This window comes from Notamacropus eugenii, chromosome 3, assembly GCF_028372415.1.
Source record: "Notamacropus eugenii isolate mMacEug1 chromosome 3, mMacEug1.pri_v2, whole genome shotgun sequence".
Taxonomy (NCBI): domain Eukaryota; kingdom Metazoa; phylum Chordata; class Mammalia; order Diprotodontia; family Macropodidae; genus Notamacropus; species Notamacropus eugenii.
In genome coordinates, this window is record NC_092874.1 from 30876234 (window position 1) to 30897837 (window position 21604).

Sequence of the window (21604 nt, forward strand, 5' to 3'; positions counted from 1 at the left end):
TGAGGATGCATCATCTCCCTGAGCATGCGTGCTCCCTGAGGGCGGGGGCTGTGCTGTAGCTGTGTTTGCCTTTCTTTGTGTCCCTGGGGCTTAGCCCAGTAGCTACCATAAACTAAGTGCTTAATAAATGTTGATTGAATGAAGTTTTGCACATATATAACCTATATCAATGGGGAGGGGGTAGGTGGGAGGAATTTGGAACTCAAAAATTTATAAAAATGAATGTTAAAAATTGTTTTTACATGTAATTGGGGGAAAATAAAATATTATATTTTAAAAAATTCTTGTCGACTGACTGCCACTGCCACTGACCTGGGAAAGTGCTCATCACCTCACACCTGGCTTATTGTAACAGCTGCTGGTGGGTCTGCCTGCTTCTAGTCTCCTCCATTCATCAACCAAGGTGATTTTCCTAAAGCCAGGGTCCAGTCAGGTCGGGCTCTCTACCACCCCCAGAGGCAAATACAAAATGCTCTGTTTGACATTCAAAACCCCACCCTACCTTTCCAGTCTTCTTACACCTCCCCCCGACCCCCCACCCCAACAGATACTCCAGTCCAGTGACACTGGTCACCTGGCTGTTCCAAGAACCAGACATTCCACGTCTCCCTTCTGGCATTTTCTCTGGTTCTCCTCCATGCCTGGAATGCTCTCCCTCTTATTCCCCTACTGGCTACCCTAGCTTCCTTTAAGGCTCAACTGACATCCCATGTTCTAAAGGAAGCATTTCCCACTGACCTCTGTATTGCTTTCCATGTTAATGATTTCCTATTTATCCTTTATATAGCTTCTTTGTAAGTATTCTTTGTCAGTAGTGTCCCCCATTAGACTGTGAGTATCCTGAGAGTGAGGATGTCATCTTTTGTTTCTTTTTTATATCTTCAGCACATAGCAAAGAGCCTGGAACATAAAAGGCACTCAACAGATGTTTACTGACTGTTGACTGACTGATTGGTAGCCTTCCGGGCTCCTTGAAGGGGTGAGGTCTGTTCATTTATCTAGAAGATTCTTCAGAATCCACATGAGGTTTAGACCTCAGCTGAAGGTTCCAGGACCTGACCTCAGCTAACAGCCATCACTTCTGTGGACAATCAAGCCAGATGGGCCTTGATTTAGGCCATCGAAGGTATGATCTGGAAAATGCTAGTGCATCCCTTCCATGGGGGACTAACAGGTCATCATGATGTCATTATTTAGATGATAAGAAGTATGGTGATAAAGCAGAGCACTGGACCTGGAATCAGCGAGATGTGAGTGTGAGTCCTGCCCAAGACTCTTAGTTGTGTGATTCTAGGCAAGTCCCATAAATGACCTCCCTTGGCCTTCGTTTTCTCTTCTATCGAGGAACAGGTGGGACTCCGTGACCTATGAGGTGCTTCCAGCTCACATGTGACCTGCAAGGGAGCATTGAATGATTTCTTGGGGCACTGACAGTCAGGTAACCTCCATTCACACATTTTGTAGAACAAATGGCCCCAGTGTCTGCCCTGACAACATCTCTCACATGTCTTCACTCCAGCACTTGGGTACACTGAGTTTGACACACAGTGGGGGCTTAATAAAGGCTTACTGACACCTCACATGGCTGACCTAAGACAGGAAACATGGAGTTCTTGCTCCTTAGTCTCTGAGCTAATCATCAAGTTCTGTTTCCTGCTAATTTACTTGTGATGACAAAGATGCTCAGGTCCTTTGAATCCAGAGTCAGTGGTCTGTGGAGTCAGTAGATAGAATGCTGACTCTGGAGTTAGGAAAGCCCAAATTCAAATCCAGCCCCAGACACTAACGAGTTGTGTGACCCTGGGCAAGTCACTTAATCTGTCTTGATTTCCTCATCCATAAAATGAGGTTAATAATAGCACTTAGCCCATTCACCTGTCCAACTGATCTTCTAAAAGACAAGGCCTGATAATATCATCCTCTCAACCAATAAACTCCATCACCATTAGGATCAAAAATAAAATTCATGGTTTGGCATCCTACATTTTCAGTCTTCTTACACCCTACACACCCCATGTATTCTGAGATTCAGTGACGCTGGCTTCCCTGTTGTTCCTTGAATAAGATGCTTCTCTCAGCTCTGGAGTTTTTAATGGGCTATCCTCCATGCCTGGAATTTTCTTGTTCAGCTTTGCCTCCTGGCTCCTCTGGCTTCCTTCAGGTCCCCTTCTAGGAGAAGCCTTTCCCCACCCTCCTTACTCCTAGTGCCTTCCCTCAGTAGATTCTCTCCCATCTAGCCTGTGTTGTTTCCTGGCATTGTTTCTGGGTATAGTTGTTTATGCTGTCTTCTGCATCAGGCCATGAGGCCTCAAGAGCAGGGGCTGTCTTTTGCCCTTCTTAATATCCCTGGTACAGTGCCGGCACGTGGCAGTTACTTAAAAAAAAAATGTCTAACTGGCTACTTCCCACGGCAGTTGAGAGGATAAAATGAGTTAATATGGGTGAAGTGCTTTGTACCCCTTGAAGTACTCTGTAAATGCACCAATGACCACTGAGTCACACTGCCTGCATCGGCACGAAGGCTGGACAGGAATTGAGTCATGACTAACAACTACTTCTATGCTCAGATCAGGGCTTCTGATTCCTACCTGTGATAAACTGATTCCCAGGGAAACTGTGATGCTACCCTCTGGCCAACTTCATTCCCTGATGATGAGCTTCATCCAGCTGTGGGAACAATCGCTATCGGACGCCTGTCTAGGGTAACTGGGAAAACATGATTTCACTTTCAATCCCCCTGTAAATCTGAAGATGCATCCAAGTGAATTAGTGAAGGCAAGTCTCCTGTCTTGGACTTTATTTTTTCTTGATGTCAGGGAGTCGATAGTGTGTAAACACTTCACTTAGCAGGCCAACGCCCTCATACAGGCAGTATTCAGCCCAACAGACAACGAGATCATTTGTGGGACAAAATCACCCAAGTGATTTAGTGATTTGTTTCCTTCACCTCCAAAGGTGAAAATGGTCAAGTTTTTCAAAGTAAGACTGCTTCTCTCTGCTCTTCTCCCCTTACAAAAGCCTTCATTTTCATTTTGCATTTAACTGTTTAGTAATGATTGGAAACCTGCTGCCAGAAGTTTCCTGTAGGGGTCACAGAAAATGCCTCTGCTTCCTGGCATCCCAAGTGAAGAGGCTTCCTTCCCTACGAGCTCTTGGGTCCTTGGAGGGAAGGGCACAGCTCAAGCCAGTTTCTAAGTTGGGATTCCTGGGTGCATGTGTTTGGGAACTGTGCCAAGCTCATAAAAATGAGAGGAGATATTTTATAACCTCTTCCTATCATGGATGGATATAAAACCTAAAAAACAGCTTTGATTTGAGCCAAACAAATACAAACCAGGACTGGGCTTTCTTCTGGAATTGTTAGAGGTATGCACTCTTAAATCACTCGTGTTAATCCAGCATAGGGCCTATCAGGGGCTATTGAACAGAATTTTGGAATGTATTATGTGAAAGGAGATGACCTTTAGTCTCTAAAAAAGAAACTGAATTTAAACATGAAATTTGCAAAAAAGCAAATCTCACATACCTAGTAAGGGGCTAGGCACATAATTGGCACTTAAATGATAACTGATAGGTTGGTGCATGTAATGTGCCTCCCCCTATAAGATTTGTAAATACAAAAGCTGTATGAATTTTATATATACCTATCTGTTATGTAGGGCAGGTAGGTTACACAGTGGATAGAGTGCTAGGCTTGGAATCAGGAAAACTCACACTCATGAGTTCAAATCCAGCCTCAGACACTTCCTAGTTGTGTGACCCTGGGTAAGTCACTTAACCCTGTCTATCTCAGTTTTCTCATTTGTAAAGTGAGATGGAGAAGGAAATGGCAAACCACTTCAGTGTCCTTGCTAAGAAAACCCCAAATAGGGTCACGAAGAGTCAGACTTGATCAAAAATAACTGAACAACAACAAACAACAGTAAATCTGTTTACTTCCAGTGGAAGCTCCTGTAGGGTATCTTCAGTGCCTACTAGTATGGTGCCTGGCTTGTCAATACTGTCCATGGAGTTTTTTTGGCAAAGATAATGCAGTGGTTTGCCATTTTCTTCTCCAGTGGATTAAGGCAAACAGAAGTTAAGTGACTTGCCCAGGGTCACATACCTAATAAGTGTCTTGAGCTGGATTTAATTTCAGGTCACCTAGATGCCTAGCACATAGTAGGTATTTAATACATTCTTGGTGAACTGAAGCAAAGTCTGCCTTTCCAAGCGTGAGCTTCAAAGGCATAGGAAAAGGAGAATGAAGGCTTGGCAGATGGGGAAGTCTAACACCAGTGGGATGTTCTGATGGATTTTCTAGGAAGCCTGAGCTTCCTTTATTGGTGTTCAAAGCCACACTTGTTTATTTCCTCTCAAACAGAAGCAATGCTGAACACACGGTGGTTTGTCACATTATCTCCATGGCCTATGATGAGTGTCGACTCAAAAAGAGTCCAAATAGCAAATGTAAGTTAGGATAGACTCTGAGATACAGAAAAAGCAAAAAAGCAAACATCGATTCTTGACGCTAATGGTGGAATCGTGTACTGTGTTTTCTATTTCCATTTTACATTCTCCTTTTTTCAGACTTTGATGCTCTAAAGGGGAGAAAAGACCTCAAAAAGAAGAAGACAAATGGAAGATATGCATATTAGCTTGAGGAACAATGCAGGCATTTTAATATTAAAATGGAATTCCAATATTTAAATATATGCTTACCAACTCCCTTTCTGAATATGCAGAAAAAATGTGTCTCTAATATTAGATATTAAAATTTGTGCCATTTAGGAAGGAAATGCCAGAAAACAAGTGACATCCAAATTTTGAGAAATGAATACCTTAGGCCTATAAATTCAATAATTTAGCTGGGTGCTTTTCACATTTCTTTTCAAAACTAATAATAATAATAGCGCACAGTCTCAGAGGACTTTAAGACTCATAAAGCAACCCCTTGAGGTAGGAAACAGGAGTATTGTTTATCCCTATTGTCGAGACGGGCAACTGAGGGTCAGAGAAACTGTGACAGGCCCTGTGGTCACCCAGCTAGCAAGGACTTGGACGCCAGCCTTCTATTATCCATCGCACAAAAGCGTCTCCCGGAGGCATCACCCAGAACCGGCAATCCTTAATGAAAGGAAACAGGGACTTTCCAATATGCCAGCAGCACAAAGAACACGAAGCATTTCAGTTGATGTTTTCCAGACTGCGACACCCACATATTTCCTTGGTAGGACTGAGTTCTCCTCCCCTAGCAGCCTGCCTAAAATTAGCCTGAAGGTCAAAGCTGGGCAGAAACACCCTGGCTGCTGAGTAAGCCCACAGTGACGGCTGAAGTGAGCTCATTTTTTCCTCCAGAATAAAAAAAAAAATATCAAGGAAAAGAGGCCATTTTAACTTCAGGGGCAGATGGAGGCCAGGAGGGTGCAGGGAGCTGAGGGAAGGGCTCCACTTCCACTGGGAGTCAAATATTTTATCTGCGGCATAAAAGACGGGAGTGCCAGAGGATGCTCCTCTGTAAGATGCTTTACCCCATAAATGAATCAGGCCATCTGTGCACGCCTGCCCTGCCCCAACATAGCGACAGAAAGCATGATGGCCACATCACCCCAAGTGCGCGCATCCGCCACAGTGTTTTATTGAGTGCTCTCATGATACAAGTGTACATCAACTGTTCCACAGTCAAGAGTGGCAGGTCCCTAAGAAATTTACAAGCACTTTAAGTAAATCAAAATACATATTATTTTGTTCAACCCAATAGCCTTTTGTGTTGGAGGCAGAAGGCTAGTGAGAAACAGAGTCTCAGTAATGCACAGTGATTCTTGAATTTAAGCCTTTATACAAAACTTGTTCCCAGTAGCATGCACCCGCCATTAAAGACTTCAGTACAAAAAAATTAACCCTAAACACTACATTGAAGTAGAAACGAGATATAATTCTGAATTTGTTTTGTTTTCCCAAAGACCACATAAAAGGAAAAAAAAACCACACATGAATACAAAGCTTTGTGATAAAGCTCTATACTATTACCGATCCAACATTCTTTGCACTGAAAAAAAAACCAAACCAAAACCAAAAAAATTCCCATCTACTTGGAAGGGAAACATCTTTCAAGTTAATAGAACTGGAAAAAAAGGGGGGGGAAGGGAGATAAAATAAAAATAATAAAAAGAAAGGACAACATATTGTCACAAAATGGTTCAAAATGTCATCAAAATAAGACCACAAAGGAGGGAGGGGCTATTGATGCACTTGGTGAATGTGCTTGCGGAGAGGTCCGTCCAGAAGCCGCGCAGGAGCTTCCTATGTCGCGTATCTCTTGGTCCACTGCCTGGCCATTCTGTCGTGTTCTGCTCTGTTGGTCATGTACTGAGTGGCGATACTTCCCACCAGGGGGTCAGCTGGAAGGAAAACAGAGTCATGAAGTCGTTACGGGCACATTCTCCTTCCTATTACAGTGAAGCAAGGTGGCAGGAAATGAGGTGCAATTTAAGGAGATGGGACCAGGACAGCTGCGGTCGGTTTTGCCAGAAGAAATGGAGTTTTCCACCGGTTTGATGGGGTGGAAATGACAAATGAAATGAAAGGCAGTCTGTGCTCTGGAAATCAATGACTTCCTAGACTCACAAGGTCAGATTCCCTTCTTTTTAGTAGATATTTTAATGAAGAAAACGGGGGGAAGGAGAGAGGAAGTGGTAGGGCAGATCAGTGGTGGAGGGTTGGCATTTTAGGAATGAAAAATCCTGGATGGAGGGAATCTGGGAATTACTCTGGAATTCTCCGGGAGAGGCCTCAAAAACCTAAGTCAACAGAACTATGTTTCAGTGTTTTTATTTTGGGGAGTGTTGTAAACACTTCCACTGTTCTGATAAAGTCCTTCGGGCACCTTCTCCTTATAACCAAACTTCCAGGGGGTTGGGACGAGAATATCCCATAGAGAACGCTGGAAGGAACCTCAAGAATCCTCTCCTTCCACCCCTTCACTTCCAAGGGGAGGAAACTGAGGCCTGGAGGTGGGTGCTGTGACTTGTCCAGTTAGGAAGTGGCAGAGCTGACCTTTGAACCCAGGTCCTCTGCCTTCCAAATCCAGCCCTCTCCAGTGGTCCCACCATGGTGTAAGACACTTATTGCTATACTCGGGGCATGAAATTAATTCTGTCTTAAAATGTGGGGGAGGAGGGGAAATACAAGGAAAATGTAGTTGTTTGACAATGAGTAGGTAAGGTAACCCTTTGTACGGATGCCCTTATAATCCCCAAATTAAAGGATGTTTCACATATCTGATGTAAATTCCCCTTCTGTCTTTGTATTCTTGGTGCACAGAAGAAGGACACCGTAGGTGCTCAAGCCCTTTTTTTTTGGAGGCAATCATGGTTAGATGACTTGCCCAGGATCGCACAGCTAGTAAGTGTCAGGTCGGAGCTGAGTTCAGGTCCTTCTGACTCCAGGGTCAGTGATCTATCCACTACACCATCTAGCGCCCCTTTCAAGACACCATTAATATTGGCTAGTATTTATATACCATTTTACGGTTTGCAAAATGCTTTGAATAGATTTTTCTCATTTGATTCTCTTAACAACTCTGTGAAGTAGGTGCTATAATTATTTTATAGATGAGGAAATTGAATCTGTAAGAGAAGAATGACTTGCCCAGGGTCACACACCTAGTAAATATCAGGACCTCTTGACTCCAGGTCCAGCACTCTATCTACTACTACATTTAGCTACTCTGAGAGGTAAGAGGAGTTACATGACTTGCCCAGGATCACAGAACTAGCTGTGGGATGCCCAAACACCACTGAGCTGGTGCAAAGGCCAGTCATGTCCTATCTAGGCCAGTCATGTCCTTGTCTAGGCAGAAAAGACTTGGGGAGATTCTGGAAAAGAGATGAGCCTTGCTTTGCCTGGTGCTCTGGAGGCTGAACCAGGAGCACAGAGAGACAAATGCTGAGGAAAACCTCTTCCTACCATTTTGAGCTGTCTCAAAATGGAAGGGGCTCTCTGGAGATGGTGGGCTCTCACTCACTTGGGGTCTTTTAAGCAAGGGCTGGTTGAGACTCAATGGGGATATTGTCAAGGGGATTAACATGATGCCCTTCAGCTCTGAGACTTGGGAAGTCTTCAGGCTGCCTTCAGACTGTCTTCAGACAGGCTTCCAACTTGGGCTTTCTAATAGATTCCCTGAAGGCAAAGGTCGTCTTAGACATCTGTGGGTTCTCACTGCCCAGCAGTGCACCCTTCCACAAGGTGGTGGATTGCTTTTCTTCACTGCCCAGTCTCTTTGGGTGACCCTTCCATCTTGCCCCAAATGCCCTCCCTCCTTTCCTTCCCCTGTGCCACTACTCAGGAGAAGTCAGGAACACCTAGTGCTGACATACAATACCTGGGCTGTGGCCTGGACCCACTAGAATACACCCTTTCAATTTGGACTTAGTCCCTAGGATGACTTCACCAAGTCTGAAAAGCCTCCACACCCTCTGTACACAGCTCCTCCAGGCTGTGGCAGCAAGCCACATGAGACACACCCTCTCCATTGCCTCCTAGTTCAGGATCACACTGGAACTGATTGGACAAGTCATGGAAAGCTCTGAACCAGGCACCTCCACCCAGAGGAAGCCATGTGCTTTCACTCCTGGCTGTCACAGGGACAGGAATCCTGAGTAGGGAGGGGCCTCAGGACCAGTGTGTCCAGCTCCCTCATGGTATAGATTATATAGTCTAGCTTCCAAAGCCTGGTATTACAGTTGAGTGCCTCCCATAAATGGCCAGCAAATGCTAACACAACTGGAATTGGTAGTTTGGATGACAAATGATCCTTAAAGGACAAACATGTTAAAAATCCACCTTCACCTCTAAATCTTAATTTCAGAATCAAAGAATTTGAGAGTTGGAAGGGGCTTCAGAAGCTAACTAGTCTAATCCCGCCCCCCAAATCCCTCCAAGATCCACCAGTGTCACCCAGACTTTGCTCAAAGACATCCATGGAAGGGGTAGATCTGTTGCCTCCTGATGTCGCCATCCCGCTGCCAGATGCTCAAACTGTTAGCAAGATTTGTTTTTATATGAATCCCCATGGTGTGTGCCTATGTATATGTATGTCTGGTGGAAAAGGAATATATACATCATGTGTCTCCATAGGAGAACATAGGAATTATATAGATAGATAAAGGAACATATATGTAATTTATATAGACGAATGTATATAATATATAAGCATATGTACATGTGTCCACAAACACACACACACACATCTCCTCACTTCTGAGCACTTGTACAAGTGGTCCCCATGTCTGGGATACACTCCCTGCCCTCCTCCTCCTCCACATCCCCCTCCATTTCATAGGTAATAACTAGCTTCCATCCAAGCACCTCTCAGTTGTCCTCTTCTATAGATGTGCCCTGATTCTCCTTGGCATGAACGCTCCCTGCTTTTGCAATAGCTTAGACCAGTTCTAAATCTCCTACCCTATGACTCCCATACTTGTGGTTCCTTCCCAGAATGTAAGCGGGCTCCATGAGAGCAGGGAACACTTCGTGTTCATCTCTGTATCCTCAGATCCTGACAGGGTGCTTGGCACACACAAGATGTTTCTTTCCTTGCTGAACTGAACTGAATGATTAAGGATATGCGTCTGGAAAAGGAGGCAGCTAGTCAGCTGGTGAGACTGATCACAGATGGAGAAGTCCAGTGGCATGTTGGAACCTCACCCACCCACCCCACCCCAAGAACTGGATTGCCTCCAGAGTGCTCAGCTGCCTCCCTAGGGTATATATTAGGAAACACAGGGAGAACCTTATAGGATGAGACAGTGTGGAAGGAGAGCAATCGTAGGTGGGGAGGCACGCCAATGAAATCACAAATCTATCAAGAAGTCAAAGTGAGTAATGAAACATCCATGTTCACTAGACCTAAACTGTGGCTCCATTCAGACACTTCACAGCAAAAAGAATCTGACAGCTGAGATGCTCTCTGTATAAAATAATCCTCATCAAAAATCCCTCAAAACATGGTATAAAATCATGCAACGACCCAGTCTAAAAAGACGTTTGATTAAATCAGTCCAAGGCCCAGTGTTCTCATTTGTTATTCTTGGTGAATATTCTTCTGTCTGCCCAAGAACAAATCTGACTGGGATCTCAGTCAGTCCAGAGTCTTCCCTGAATTCTTGGATCTGTGCGTGAGGCCCAGAGTTAGGCCCTGGGCATCCCAAATCAAACAATGTGAGATAGCTTCTGCTTTTGAGGAGTGTACTGGGGGAAACAATGTGTAGCACTTTACTGGTAAATATTTTACAAGCACATAACCAGTGAACTTTATATAAAATGTTAACAAGAAAATGTCTTTTAGTTCCTATATCTAGCAAAGTGCCTTGCTTATAATATTTACTAATAAAATGTTTCATTTTCCACTTGAAATACAAGACTCAAAACAATGTTTGTCTTGCTAAGAGGGAAACTCAAAAAAAATTATCATGTGGGAAATAGCAGTTACCAAGCTTTGAATCACCAAACCAGCATTTTCTGAGTTCTTGGCAAGTTTTGTGACAAGATTTAATTTGAGATTGATTTTTCTTCAGAGGAACTAAAAAAAACAACCATTCACAAATCTTTTGTGGTCTTGGCAGTGACACTGACAAAATGTGTACGCCTTGGAAGGTAAGGGAGGATGGAAATCTCCTGGGAAAAGTGACAAATAACAAGTGCTAAAGAGAAGCTGAGGACGGACGTGAATGGAAGAGAGGTCACAGGATTTAGTAGCTGGGAAGTAACTGGTGACATCTGGGAGGGTCATTTGAATAAAATGGAGTGTGGTGTGGTGGCAGCCCCATTACAAAGGATGAAGGAAGGGGGCATGTTGTGAGGAAGGAGGAACAAGATGGGGTGGTCACTGGATGTAGCAGAAGGGCCAAAGGGAGAAGTATTTCAGGACTGGGGTGCCTCAATCCTGTTTGCAGGCATATCTGAAGACATCACTGGATTTATGTGAGAGAGAGAGACAGACACAGAGAGAGAGAGGAGAGAGAAAGAAAGAAAAATAGAGAGAGATGGGGGGGGGAAAGAGGCAGAAGGGGATAAAGGCAGGAGGAAAGGTTGGAAAAGGCAAGGAGGACCAAGGGCACAGAGCATTAGCTCCAGTGAAGAGTAGGGATGTCCTTTGTGAGGTCAGAGGGAAGGAACAGAGAGGAAGAAGCTTTGAGAGATGGAGAGGGGAGGTCATCTTGGGAGAGCTGAGAGAAGATGGCAGAAGAGACAGAGGAAGGGAAGCTTACAGGAAGAGAAGCTGGAGAATGTGCTGCCTCTGAAGCCATGTGCTCAAAATGGCCCTGGAAGGGAGGTGCTGGTATCGTCCCCAGTTCACAGATAAAGAAATTGGGGCTGAGGTGCAGGATTTGAACTTAGGTCTTGCTGACTCCAACAATTTCCCTCAGGAAGACAACAGGGGATGGAGCGGTAAAGAAGTCTGTGGGCCTCTCATTGTAGTCACTGAGGCTGAAGACAGAACCTAGAATGGGGAGAGGATGGCTCCAATCAGTGCTGGAAAGAAGACGTTGTTAAGGGGTGTGGTAGAGGACTGGCCTGGAAGGGGGAGGATGCGTACTCCTCCTGCTGGGCCTGTGAGTGGGTGAGGGCACCCCGCCAAGTTTCATCGAAAGCAAAGCTGTTGCAGGAATGGTGGTTGCAAAGGTAGAGGATGTAGAAGGGTTTGCTGAGAAATGGGCCCAGATCAATCAATCAACATTTATTAAGCACCTACTATGTGTCAGGTATTGTGTTAAGCACTAGATTTACTACAAGTCTTAACTCTGGGTGCGAATGGAAAGTATATCTCCACCTTCACTAACCTCTGACTGAAACATAGCATCTCCTTCGATAATGAATGGAGGCAACAAACCACTATTTTAAGCTCCTTGGCTTCACCAGATGGCCAAAGCAGTATATGACAAGGGGGAATCATTTTCTTTTCAAAATGGCAAATTTTAGCGAAGGCTCAGAAAAGGCCCAGAAGAACACAGTCGGTCCATGTGTAAGTGATGGGCCCAGTTTGTACACTGTACATATGGCTCAGAGGGAGAAGGAAGAATAGTGGGATCCTAAACCTAGAGCTGGAAGGGGCCCCAGGTCATCTGTCCCTGTTCCGTCATTATCCAAAGGAGAATCTTGTAAGGAGGCCAGGTTGCTTTAGCTTTCTTTGAACAGTTTTCTTCTTATGTCAATCAGCTCACTTGTTCTCCCAGCTGTTTCTAATCCTTGGTGGCTCTTCTTTCTCCTCTTTTTCACCCTCCAAGGGTATGGACAGCTGTATCACAAGACCCAGAATCTCCAGATCTCACCCAGCGTGGAAGCACAGAGGCCACTCACAGGCCGTATGATCAGCTTAGGAGCTTGGACGGGCTGTTTCCAGCCTCGGCCATTTTGCTCTTTGTCAGGTAGCTTCACAGGTCCCCAATCCTAGGTGTTCACCATATTGGGATGGGACTTTGTGAGGATACCTAACTATAGCTCAGAACCCCACCAAATCACCATGCTCAGCCTCCCAAGTCGCAGAGATGCACCACCATGCCTAGCCCCAGATGTCTTCAGATCACTGTTGTTTGGTCCCTTATGTCAAAGATGGAAATTCAGAGCCTAGATTAGAAGGTGAGTGGGAGTCACTTTACACAGGGTATCATCACCCCCAGCACATATAGAGCCTTGCTGAGAGTCAGGGCTCAGGGTATGTTTGTTGAATTCAACTCAATTACATGGATCCCAATGTGATGATGACACCTACCTCTTACTACTCTATCAGTTTCTCAAGCCACCCTCGTCCATTCAGGGGATTGTCCTTGTAATGGTGAGGGGCTGCCCTGACCATAAGAGGAGATAAGAGCTCTAGCAACCCGAGGGGTGTCACACCAGGACATCTCAGAAAATACATCTCAAGTCTGTGATAAAATGTGGATCCTTCTGGACTGCTCAGAATGAAAATCAGGTGTATCAGGGCCAGAAACTCAGGGTCTCTGTATCTGCACAGGACCTGAGGGACAGGACACTTCTGATGAATTTTTTTCTAGAAGTGTGATTTCATCATTGAGGAATTCCCTTCAGGAAAGCACCTTCTCAGCAATTTTACAGACTTTGAGAATTCTTTGGAACACTTGGAGGTCAGGTGACTTGGGGAGAGTCACAAAGTCATTCTGTGTCAGAGACAGAGTCTGAACCAAGATCACCTTTGCTTTGAGGCCACTTTTTTACTCTCTACTTGATAAAGACTTTCATGTGACTTGTAATCAGAGGACTGATAGAATATAAAGATCCTGGCATCACAACCACAAAGCTAAATACTGTAGTACATCCATTGGAGAGGTATGAGATTCAAGGCCAAAGCAAAACTTAGAGTGAAATGAGATATTTCACAAAGTTCTAAAATAAAGATCAGACTAAGTAACTGAACTCATTTGTGGGAATGCTAATTAAAACGAGACGGCAGACTAAAACCTAACGTATATACTTAATAATACAGTAAAGGGCCTTTTAACACCATCCCTTGAGCCTGCACAGAAATGCTGTACACACAAAATCCTAATCAATGGGAATTCGGAAATACAAAGCATTCAATTAGAAGAGATTTCTCCGAAGAATAAGCTTAGACGGTGCAGTCCTGCTGAGAAGATGCTGCTGAATTGTAATCTCAGATGAACGGCCAAAAATCTCCCCAGTGATCAGTAAAACTTTAAAATACCATAGATTATAGAGTGGATTACCTTCTCCAGACTGCCTGACCCAGAGATTTTAAATCCAGGCCTTGGGAGACAGATGCTGGCAGCCAGCAGCCCCCCAGTGGCCAGTGCTCAGTATTAAGAAGCCTTCCCCTTCATCTCATGCCCAGGACCCTGTGCCCATCAGGTGCCCTGGCTTCTGCCAGAAAGATAATCTTTACAGCAAATTCTGGACTTCCCAACTGAGGAAAATAAATTCTCCATGATGGATTTTTTTTTCTTCAAGCTCTTCAGCTCTTTGAAAGGGAACAGTATCTAAACTCCTTAGAGCTAAGGTTTGCTTCTTAAGAAACAATCATGATCATTCACATTTCTGAATGTCTCTAAGTCAGGAAACAAGCATTTAGAGAACACTTATGTTTGCAAAGCACTTCGTATGTCACTCCATTTGACTGTCACAATGAGCCCAGGAAGTAGGTGCTATTATTCAGATTTTACAGCTGAGGAAATGGAGGCAAACAGGGGGAAAAAGATTTGCCCAGAGTCACACAGCTGTAGGAGAGGCCTTATCATGAAGAACTTTAAAAAAGAAAAATTCTTTATTGGTCACAGGGGCAATTAGAATGCTTGGTGTGTGTGTGGGGGGAGGGGACAAAAGGGGAGAAAATTTGGAACCCAAAATTTTGTTAAAATGAATGTTAAAAGTTAAATAAAAAAAAAATTCTTAAGATGGAAAGGCAATACAGCATGGGATTAAAGTCAAATTATATTTCAAAAGAGGACTGTATGAAATACGATCCTCACAACTCAAAATGCTGATAAAAATCTTTCCATAACTTTAAATATCATATTTTACTTTATAAAGTCTTTTCTGAGACTATTAAAAGGTTCTCTCTTTTTGGTAGTAAATGCGTGGTCTTCTTTTTAAAAGTGTAAATTGGTTTAGTTCTTTCTCCCTCTTTTTTTTGTATTAACATATGAAAAATGCACTTACATGTAAACAATGTTGGGTCATCCACAATACCTGATTTCACTTCTACAAGCACCTATGAGGACCCAAGCTGAGCACTGGAGACACAAGGAAAGACAAAAGCATGGTCCTTGCTCTGAGAGCACTCACAGTCCAGCGAGGGAGGCAAAGGCCATGCAAAGGACTGTGCACAAACAAGCTGTCACAGGATACACTAGATTGTCTTTCAGATGTGTCCAGCTTCAGACATCCAGTCTAAGCTGTCTCATGAGCAGTTAGGGATGGGAGGTCCAGAACTATCCAGAGATCTGAGAAAACAATTCTATCAAGAGTACCCTATGGATACTGATTGTATCATCAACTGAAACAGAGCAGAGGGGAGGGCATGAGGGGCCACCGAGGGCCAGAGGCCATGATCTAGATGAAGGAGCATCAAAGGAGACACTGAGAAGGAAGGAGCAGTCAGATAGGGAGGAGGACAAAGCAAGAGTGCTGACATGGAAGCGTGGGGAGGAGAGAGTATCAAGGAGAAGAAGGTGATAGACAATGTCAGAGGCTACAGAGAGGTCGAGAAGAAGGAGGATTAAGAAAAAGCCATGAGATTTGATTTGGCCTTTAAGAAATCAGTGGCAACTTTGGAGAGAGCAGTTTGAGTTGAGTGGTGAGATCAGAAGCCAGACAACAGACATGAGAAGGAAGTGAGAGAAGAGAAAGTAGGAGGCATTGAGGAGGGGGAGGGATGGCTTTCTCAAGGAGTTTAGACACAAAAGGAGAGACTGAGGGTGTTAGCTAGTGGGGCTAAACAGATCAAGGGAGGAGTTATTAAGGATGGGGAAGACTTGAGAGTGTTTGGAGGCAGCAGACAGGGAGAGAGTCAAAATTAGGGAAAGTGAGGATGGGAGTAATCTGTTGGAAAAGGATCAAGGGCATATTTGGAGAGATCGGCTTTGTAAGGAGAAAGACTCCCTCTTCATGTGAGATAAGGGTGAAGGAAAAGGTAGTGATGTGAGATGAGTAAGAGAGGAGAGGGAGCTCTGAACAAAGGATCTGGAGTCTTTCCAGTCATGTATGAAGCCAGGTTTTTATCTAAGAGGGTGGGGGATTATAAAAGGATGAATGAATAAATATTATGCTATTTTCAAATGTACAAACACATTGGCAGGAAATTTCTTGGAAATGAACTGATCACTCTGTACTTCCTTAGTCCAGTTCTTCTTAAAGGCAGTTGTTGCTGGGGATGAGGAAAACTAAACTTACTTAGTGAGAGCTTTATAAGCACAGGAAAAAAAAAAGGTGAGGTTGGGTCAGAAGGGGAGGAAAGTAGAACAGAAAGTTTCCCCAGAAGCAGTTCCCCAAATAATCTGTGTGTGTGAACTTTTTCATAATAATGCTGATGTACAACAAAAAGCAATGTATCCTGAATAAAAAGAAAAGAAACAGACTGAGAGAAGAGTTACAAAGACATCCACACAAATTTCTAAGAGTAAGATCCAGTCTCTGGGAGAAATGTCTTCAAAGGATATGGAGAGCACTTCTCTAAAGAGAAAGAGAAATGAACAAGCAAAAAAAATGAAAAACAATTGCTTGAAAAACTGTTTAACTTTTCAATCAGAAAAGTACAAATTAAAACAACTCTTAGATCACACTTTATGTTCAAGAAATTGACAGAATTAAAAACAATAGAATTCAACGTTGGTGGAGCTGCTGATAAATCAGTACCTACCAAATTCTAGTGTGGTTTTAAGCTATTGAAGCTTAATTATAGCTACTGGAGCTATACTTTAAGGATACTACTGAATGGAAAAAGGGTGCTATCTGTACAAACATATCCATAGCAGCATTTATTCATAACGGGGAAAGAAGAAATGAAAAAGAAAGGAGGGAGGAAGGAAGGAAATGGCTAAAGAAATGATAGTATATGTATGAAATAAAATCTTATTATACTTACAAAGTGAAAAATATGAAAAACAAAAATGGAGAGGCTGATCTAAAGAGGTTAAAAAGAGGGGGGTGGAGCCAAGATGGTAGAGTGATGCTCATGCTATAGCTCTTCCCCCACAGCCCATAAAATACCTGTAAAAAACACTCCCAACAAATTCTAGAGTAGCAGAAGCCACAGAACGACAGAGTGAAAGAGATTTCCAGCAAAAGGTAACCTGGAAGGCCAACAAGAAAAGTCTATCCCACGAGATGTGTCCAGGGCTGGGCTCCGCTCTACTCAGGAACAGGACCAGAAAGGCCTCTGGGGCAGAATCCCCAGCAGGGAGGGTCTCAGATCCTTCAACCGACAAGCGCCAAAGAAAGCTTCAAAGGTCAATGACAGGGCTTTCCCAGCTGGGAGAGAGGGGAGCAGGGTCCCCCCCAGCATGGGCTCCAGACAGCAGCAGCAGCAGCAACAGTAGGGCGGCAGCACTGCGTGACAGTGGCTGAGTGGGACAGCAGCTTCCATTGTGGGAGCTGCTCAACTTAAAGTCCCTGAGGGAATTGAGCAGCTGATCTGAATCTCAGCCCTGAGCAAGGTCCTGAGGTGAGGAGGAGCACTAGGACCCTCCTCTTGACAAATGATTCAGAAGTCAAGTAACTGGCTGGGAAAATGCCCCAAAAAAGGGAAAAAAAATAAGACCATAGAAGGTTACTTTCTTGGTGAACAGGTATCTCCTTCCATCCTTTCAGATGAGGAAGAACGAAGCATACTGTCAGAGGAAGTCAAGGCTTCTGCATCCAGCATCTCCAAAAAGAATATGCAATGGCCTCAGGCTATGGAAGAGCTTGAAAAGTGAGTCCACAGCTTGCTAAAGGAAACCTAAAAAAATGCTGAAGAGAATAACACCTCTAAAAATAGGCTAACTCAATTTGAAAAGAGGTCCAAAAAGTCAATGAGGAGAAGGTGGCTTTAAAAAGCAGAATCAGCCAAATGGAAAAGGAGTTTAAAAGCTCAATGAAGAAAATAGTTCTTTAAAAATGAGAGTGGAGCTGAGGGAAACTAACGACTATATGATAAACCAAGAAATTACAAAACCAAAAGAATGAAAAAATAGAAGACAATGTGAAATATCTCATTGGAAAAACAACTGACCTGGAAAATAGACCCAGGAGAGACAATTTAAAAATTATAGGACTATCTGAAAGTCATGCTCAAAAAAAGAGCCTAGACATTATCTTTCATGAAATTATCAAGGAAAATTGCCCGATATTCTAGAACCAGAGGACAAAATAAATATTGAAAGAATCCACCGATCACCTCTTGAAAGAGACCCAAAAAGAGAAACTCCTAGGAATATTGTGGCCAAATTTCAGAGTTCCCAGGTCTAGAAGAAAATATTGCAAGCAATTAGAAAGAAACAATTCAAATACTGTAGAAATACAATCAGGATAACACAGGATCTAGCAGCTTCTACATTGAGGGATCAAAAGGGCTTGGAATAGGATATTCCAGAAGTTGAAGGAACTGGGATTAAAACCAAGAATCACCTACCCAGCAAAATAGTATAATACTTGAGTATAATACTTCAAGGGAAAAAATGGTCATTCAATTATATAGAGGACTTTCAAGCATTCTTGATGAAAAGACCAGAGCTGAATAGAAAATTTGACTTTCAAACACAAGAATCAAGAGAAGCATGAAAAGGTGAAGAGAAAAGAGAAGTCATAAAGGACTTTCTAAAGCTGAACTGTTTACATTCCTACATGGAAAGTTAATATTTGTAACTCTTGAGACTTTTCTCAGTATTTGGATAGGTGGAGGGATTACACACACACACACACACACACACACACAGAGCACAGGTTGAGTTGAATCAGAAGGGATGATCTCTATAAAAAAATAAAATTAAGGGGTGAGAGGAATATATTGGGAGGAGAAAGGGAGAAATGGAATGGGGCAAATTATCACTCATAAAAGAGATAAGAAACATCTTTTTCAAGGGAGGAGAAAAGGGAGGAGGTGAGAGGGGAAAGGTGAAGCTTACTCTCTTCACATCTGGCTTAAGGAGGGAATAACATGCTCACTCAATTTGGTATGAAAATCTATCTTGCACTACAGGAAAGTAGGGGAGAACGGGACAAGTGTGGTAGGGGGATGATAGAAGGGAGGGCAATTGGGGGAAGGGAGTAACTAGAAGTAAACACTTTTGGGAAGGGACAAGGTCAAAAGAGAGAATAGAATAAAGGGGGTCAGGGTAGGATGGAGGGAAATATAGTTAGCCTTACACAACATGACTATTATGGAAGTCTTTTGCAAAACTACACATACATAGCCCTGTATTGAATTACTTGCCTTCTCAGTGGGGATGGGTGGGGAGGGAGGAAGGGAGAGAAGTTGGAATTCAAAGTATTAGAAATAAATGTTGAGAACTGTTATTGCATATAACTGGGAAATAAGAAATACAGGTAATGGGGTATAGAAATCTGTCTTGCCCTACAAGAAAAGAGAGAAGATGGGGATAAGGGAAGGGTGGGGTGTGATATAGAAGGGAGGGCACATGGAGGGAAGGGGTAATCAGAATGCAATGTGGTAGAGGGAGGGGAGAGATGGGGAGAAAAATTGGAACTCAAAATTTAGTGGAAATGAAAATGTCGAAATCTAAAAAAAATAATAATAAAAAAAGAGGCAAAAAGAAAAATGAATCTGTGCTGAGCTTGGAGTCAGAAAGACCTAAGTTCAAATCTGACTTCAGATACTCATGACTATATGATTCAGGGCAAATCACTTAACCTCTGCCTGCCTCAGTTTCCTCATTTGTAGTTCCCAGTTCCAAGGGCCATGTGAGGATCAAAATGATATGATGATTGTAAAGTACAGCACACTGTGCTTGGCACGTAGTAAGCACTACATAAATGTTACCTATTGTTATTATTGTTGCTAATAACTGACAATGACAAAGAATTTAAACACAGAGATCATCTCATGTGAACCCTGGGACATGACAATCCTGGGAAGGTCAGCAGTACAGACTTGGAGATGTGGATGTGAGGTAACTATAGGTCAATTGATAGAAAGGATCTCAGAGGGCATCCAGATCAACCTTCTCATTTTACAGGTGAGGAAACAGAGGCACAGGGACTTGCCCAAGGTCACACAGGCAGTATATGTCAGAGGTGGGTGATGCTAACCCCACTTTACAGACAGGACGCTGAATCTCAGAAAAACGCAGTGGCTTGCCAGGTCTTGCCAAGCGGGCCCAGCTGGGTCTTCCTGACTCCCTGGGCTCTGTGAATGATGACCTGCTCTCCTCCTTAGACAGTCTACAAGCATGTAAGTAATGTGCCACTGAAGACAAAAACATTTAAGAGGAGAAAAAAAACCCAAGAGGTAATTTTGGTGAGGATGTTGTTAAAATATATGTAAGCATTTTTTAAAAATAATGGAAATTTATGGGTTTTATACAGAATCTTTCTGCAGTTTTGTGTATACGAAGATTTCTGTTAGTGGATACTCAGTTTACGGTAAAAATATAAAAAGCTATTTTGGCAAAACCCCAACAAAACAAAAACCCATCTTGCCCCAGTGTGAACAAATATAGTTTTTAAATCATAAAAGAGACTGGGGGAGGGAAGGGGAACAGAAACTGCATGTTAGGAATTTCCTCATCAGGAGTTTTTAAAACCAAAGTCAAACTTCATTTTTTTCAGGTTTAAGCCAGAATTTTTCTCTCCAGATGGCCCCCGTAACCTGGCCAGGAAAGCTGGCCCAAGGCTTCCTGCAGGGTCCGGATCCCAAAGAGGCCTTTGATTACTGCTAACAAGGCCCTGCCCTCCCCCGCGTTAGCTCTGGACTCTAGCCTCTCTCACCTGAGCACTTTCCAGAACCATTTCATATCTGTAAAAATTCTAGAAGGAACGGGAGGGCCAGAGCTGAAGGCCTCATGGGCACAAGGGCCACATCCAATCCCTGGACGCTCTGCAATGCTCAGGGAATGGAGTGTCCCATAAGGAGACCACCTGTAAGAGGGCTGGCCTTAGGCGAACGTGTGCTGCAGGAGGAAGCGTCTGTCCCTCAGTTCTGCCCTTCCTGTACCTTTTCCCTATCTATGGACTTGTCCCATTGATTCTTTGTTCCTCTACGCCCTAGTGCCCTCAGTCAAGAAGGAACACTTCCGATAATTCGGTTTATTCTATGGTGTTAATGACAGCACATTTCACCTTCCAGGGGTATTCATATTTTTAAAATTCTTTTATTTAAGTATTTAAAATACTTCTGAGAGAAGACAATTGTGAAAACACAGGAACAACTCTGGACAGGCCAGTGGGAGTGGTTATCTTCCTTTCTGGGGGTGGGGATGCCAGACCCATGAAATCATAGGACAGAAAGCAGACTGTGCTAAGGGTTTGCAGGTCACCACCAATTACATCCATGTGGAGCCTCACTTGTTCCCTCACTGCAAATCAGACCGCGGGGGAGCATGCCCTGACCAGTGTGTCCCCCACTTTCTACCCCCACACCCCGACTGTCTCAGACAATGGCTTTCAAAGTGGAAGAGACCATAAACACCACTTAGTCTACCCCTCTGGGAACCTAAACCTAAGGCCAAAGAGGCCAAAGTGACTTTTGGGGGATTAAAACCTGTCATTTCAACAACTTAGGGAACTCCCTGCCTCTGATGAAGAAAATCTTCCACCGGTTCCAATCCAATAGTACAATAATGGCATGGAGTCACTTGCTGGGGTCACACAGCTTCTGTGTGCTGGCAGGCCTGGGGCTCAGGCCTTCCTGACTCCATGGCTAGACCTCTGTCCACAACCCAATACTGTGACTCAGAGTGACTTGCAGACTCAGAGATGTCAATGCGAGGTAACTATAGATCAATTGATAGAAAGGATCTCAGAGGGAATCTAGTCCAATCCTCTCACTTTACAGGTGAGAAAAAGAGAGGCACACAAGCTTGCCCAAGGTCACACAGGCAGTACATGTCAGGGGTGGGTCCTCAGACCCCAGAGCCATTGAACCACAGCATCT

The 21604-nt window shown here is 43.7% G+C and overlaps 1 protein-coding gene across 3 annotated transcripts in view; it reads right to left on the reverse strand.

Moving 5' to 3' along the window:
* Positions 1–5593: 5593 nt before the first annotated feature.
* The window catches only part of UBE2E2 (ubiquitin conjugating enzyme E2 E2), a 409163-nt gene continuing 393152 nt past the window's right edge, over positions 5594–21604 (reverse strand). For all 3 annotated transcript variants that reach the window (XM_072651191.1, XM_072651190.1, XM_072651192.1), the window contains one exon: positions 5594–6380. In XM_072651191.1, coding sequence (XP_072507292.1) covers positions 6283–6380 — 98 coding nt within the window. In that variant the 3' untranslated portion in view covers positions 5594–6282. The remainder of the gene's footprint in view (positions 6381–21604) is intronic.